This window comes from Apis cerana, linkage group LG10, assembly GCF_029169275.1.
Source record: "Apis cerana isolate GH-2021 linkage group LG10, AcerK_1.0, whole genome shotgun sequence".
NCBI lineage: Eukaryota > Metazoa > Arthropoda > Insecta > Hymenoptera > Apidae > Apis > Apis cerana.
The window spans coordinates 9,945,001-9,948,932 of NC_083861.1; the positions used below are offsets into that span (position 1 = coordinate 9,945,001).

At 61.3% G+C, this 3,932-nt stretch overlaps 1 protein-coding gene across 2 annotated transcripts in view; it reads right to left on the reverse strand.

Moving 5' to 3' along the window:
• Window positions 1-3,583, reverse strand: part of LOC108003062 (POU domain protein CF1A) — a 24,799-nt gene extending 21,216 nt beyond the window's left edge. For both annotated transcript variants that reach the window (XM_062080277.1, XM_062080278.1), the window contains exon 1: window positions 1-3,583. This exon is cut by the window's left edge. In XM_062080277.1, the coding sequence (XP_061936261.1) occupies window positions 660-2,042 (1,383 nt within the window). In that variant the 5' untranslated portion in view covers window positions 2,043-3,583 and the 3' untranslated portion in view covers window positions 1-659.
• Window positions 3,584-3,932: the final 349 nt, after the last annotated feature.

Consider the following 3,932-nt stretch of genomic DNA (forward strand, 5'->3'; position numbering starts at 1 on the left):
GATCAATTAAAGGTAAAGAGAGGTAAAGAGAAAGGTAAAGGAAGAGAGAAACAGAGAGAGTCAATTCGATCGACGAACAGACGATGATCGGCGGCGGTTGCGGCGGCTGCGGCTGCGGCTGCGACGTTGGCGTATCCCTGAGATTCGTAGCCGATCGGCGAATTTCGAAGAGCGTTTTCCTTCTTTTTCCTTACTTATTTATTTATTTACTTATTTATTTATTTATTTATCTTTTCCTTTTTGGGCGGGCGCGTTTCGCGATCGCGCCACCACGAGCCTCCCCGTTGATCGGCTTCTCTCGTGCGACTCGGCCTCGTTGCGTATAATCCCCGTTGTAGAACCTCGTCCAAGAGACGGAAAGAAAGCCTTCGGCAAGGGCGGCGCGATCACGACGACGACGACGACGACGACGCGGTCGGTTGGACTAGGGAGCGAAACGGCAACAACACGACGACGGCTGGATCCCTTCTTCCTTTCCTCTTCATCTTCTCTCTTGTTCCCGGCCACGTCTACTACGAGGTGGTCGAGTAGCTGCCGGTGCGCGCCTGCAGGTAATGGTGGTAAAACGGAGGGAGCGTTTCCGGTGGCGAGGAAACCGGATTGTTCGCCGAGTTTTGAGAAGTTATCGAAAGGCCCAACGGGGGAGGCCCGGGCGAACGCTAGTGGGCCGCCAACGAGTGCGCGGTGAGGCCCTGGGGACTGAGCATGGGGGGGCTGTGGCTGTGGCCCATGGGCGATCCGTGAAGGTGGTCCTGGGGATGGTAACCCTGGTGGAGGCCAGGCTGGCTTTGGTGGCCAGGCGGCACGCCCTCTATGATCCCGTCGCCGAGCGTGTTCGGCGGCGTCATCCTCTTCTCCTTTTGCCGTCGGTTGCAGAACCACACTCTGACCACCTCCTTCTCCAACTGGAGGCTGTCCGCGAGGGTGGTGATCTCCTGCGCGGAGGGTTTCGGCTGTTTGTGGAAATGTTGCTCGAGAGCCCCCTTCACCGAAACCTCGATCGAGGTCCTCTTCTTCCGTTTCCTCCCCTGGGCAGCGATCTTGTCTATACTCGTCGGCGAGCCGGTCGTCGAGTCCGCCTCCTCGAGCCACTTCTGGAGCAGCGGCTTCAACTTGCACATGTTCTTGAAGCTCAACTGCAGCGCCTCGAACCTGCATATCGTGGTCTGGGAGAACACGTTCCCGTACAGGGTGCCGAGCGCGAGGCCGACGTCCGCCTGGGTGAAGCCGAGCTTGATCCGGCGCTGCTTGAACTGTCTGGCGAACGCCTCGAGGTCGTCCGAGGTCGGGGTGTCCTCCTCCCCGGCGCTCTGATCCCTGTCGTGCGCGTGGCCCGGGTGAAGCGAGTGGCCGACCGGCGAGCCCGGATCCCTCAGGTTCGGGTGCAGTCCCGTCTGGTGATTGTGAAGCTGGGGATGGTGTTGGGGATGGTGCGGGTGCAGCATCCCGTTCATCGCCGCGTGGTACTGCTGGAGGGTGGTGGGCGAGGCCGCGCCACCGCTCGGGTTGTAATGGGCCGAGGGTACGACGGGCGCGTGCCAACTCGAGTGCGGAGACGCCATCCCGGGCGATTGGTGAGGCCCTCCGCGGTGATGCATCGACTGATCGTTGGCCGCGGCCGCCGCGGCGGCCGCGGTCGCCGCCGCCGCCGCGATCGACGGCTTCACGTCCAGCCCGGCCACGTTCGCCTGGTGCGGATGGTGATGCGGATGGTGGCTGGTGTGGTGCATGCCCATCGAGGCCGCCCAGTGGTCGCTGCTCGGCTGCAGGCTCACCCAGGGGTTCGCCGACGAGAGGCTGGCCGGCGACGGGTGCGAGAGGCCGTTCGGCGACGGGGACGACGTCACCTGGTGATGATGATGATGATGGTGATGATGTTGCGGCGCCGGCATGTACTTCATCTCCCCGGCGTCGGCGGCGCTGCGAGGCGAGCCCGAGGAGTAGCCACCCACAGCGATATTCATCCCGATCGCGGTACCCGAACCACCATCCAGCTCGGACGACACTGCGCTACTAATCGGCATGTACGTGGTAGCGGCCATCTACTTCCGCTCGTCCACACCTCGATTTTCCTCTCTTCCTATCTCCGATCCCCTTTCGGGCTGCCCTCTAAGGGCACCCTTTTCCCCGCTTCCTTTCCACTTCTCCCTTTTTCCACTTTCTCCTTTTCTTGTCTCTCTCTCTCTCTTTCCTTTCTTCTTCTTCCTCCTCCTCCTCCTCCTCCTCCTCCGCCTCCTCCTCTTCTTCCTCTTCCTCTTCCTCTTCTTCCTCTTGCTCCTTCTTGTTCCTCTTCCGCGATGATATCTCGACTATTCTCGCTCGTCGTCGCAGCCCGGGCGTCCGCTCAACGCCGAGAAGTAGCGCTCGATCTGTATACCACCACACCGATCTCGCACCGACCGATTTTTAGATCTCGGGTCCCGGATCAACGCACAGTCCATCGTTCGCGGCTACGCACCAAATCCCGAGTGAGAGGCATCGTGGAACGCGCGGCGACCGATTCGTCCATACTTGTCCACGATCGGTGTATTCTTCGTTGCACAGGGGAGGGAACAATATCCCGTGGAGACGGGTCTCCCGCCGACGTTTCGCTTTCAACACTGCCGCGTCCAAGATCGGCTGCTCCGCTCGAGCGCGATCCGAATCCGTTCCGTCGTTCAACTTGCCACACCGTTCTCGATCAACTCAAGCCACCCAACTGAAACCGGTGCCTCGCGAGATGCCGGCTCCTATCCGCCAACGAGGGGGATCTCGTGTCACTCGCGACCGATCACTGAACGGTATCGTCGTTCGCACGGCCGAGAACGGCACGACGACGAGGACGACACTCGCGACCGAGGGCTCGGCTATCCCGTCGTTCCGCAAGCACGGGAGTACGAGTGCGACGACGATCGACGACGCGGACGAGCACGATCACGGGAGAAGAAGAGTACGAGGCCGATTCACGGCGCGGTGTCTTGCTTGTGCGCGCGCGTGTGCGTGTGTGTCGTGTTGCGTGTCGCGTGTGCGTGCGTGCGTGTGTGTGTGTGTGTGTGTGAGTGTGTTTTCCTCGCGCGAGTGTGCGGCGCGAGAGAGGATGAGAGAGAGAGAGAGGAGACTGTGTGTACGTGCGTGCGCGCGCGCGCGCGAGAGAGTAGAGACGAACACGGCTCGGAAAGATCTCGCTCAGGCTCTCTCATGCGTTATGCATGTCGTAGCTGAGAGCGACTGACTGCCTCGCCTCGCAACTCGCTCGAGGTTCCCGAGGCTCCCGGAGCGCTCGGTGGAACCGAGTCATGCGCGCCACGCTCCTGCACATCCCCACCCAGCCTCCCCGCTCGCGCTGCCATTGGCCCCGATCGCAAGGTGGCCGTCGACGAACGTCACCGTCGGGCGGAACCTGGACCGACCGCGCCTCCGAGGCAGCCTACGCACCCCAGGCGCCACTGCTCTCACCCCGGCCCACCCCTCGCCCCTCTAACTAGCCCAGCCTTCCAGCGACCGCCGCCACCGAGCTCCGCTGTCCAAACCTACCGCTAGCTGCCGTTTTCACGCCGCGACCGCCGCACCAACCACCGCCGCCGACAACGACCACGACCACGCTTCTTCTTCCGAACCTTCTTCGAGACCATCGATTTTTCCCTTCCCTCCGAACGAGATTATTCGAAAACGAGATGTACCTTCTCCTCTTTCTTCCTTTATTTTTCACTTCCTTCTCCCTTCCCTCCACACTCTTTCCACTTTCCGTCCGATCGGAGCAGTGGTTCCAAGTGCGCTCGGCTCCAAGCGGAGTTGCGGTAAAGAGCGCAACAGGTTTTTAATTTTCGACGACTCCGTCCGATCGCCTCGATCCAACGCCCCGTGCGTGTTTCGTTTCGAGAGCAGGCGTTGAAAAGGCTTTCGGTGACAATCGGTGGCCTCACGCACCCACCGTCTCTCGCGTTCGCGTACAC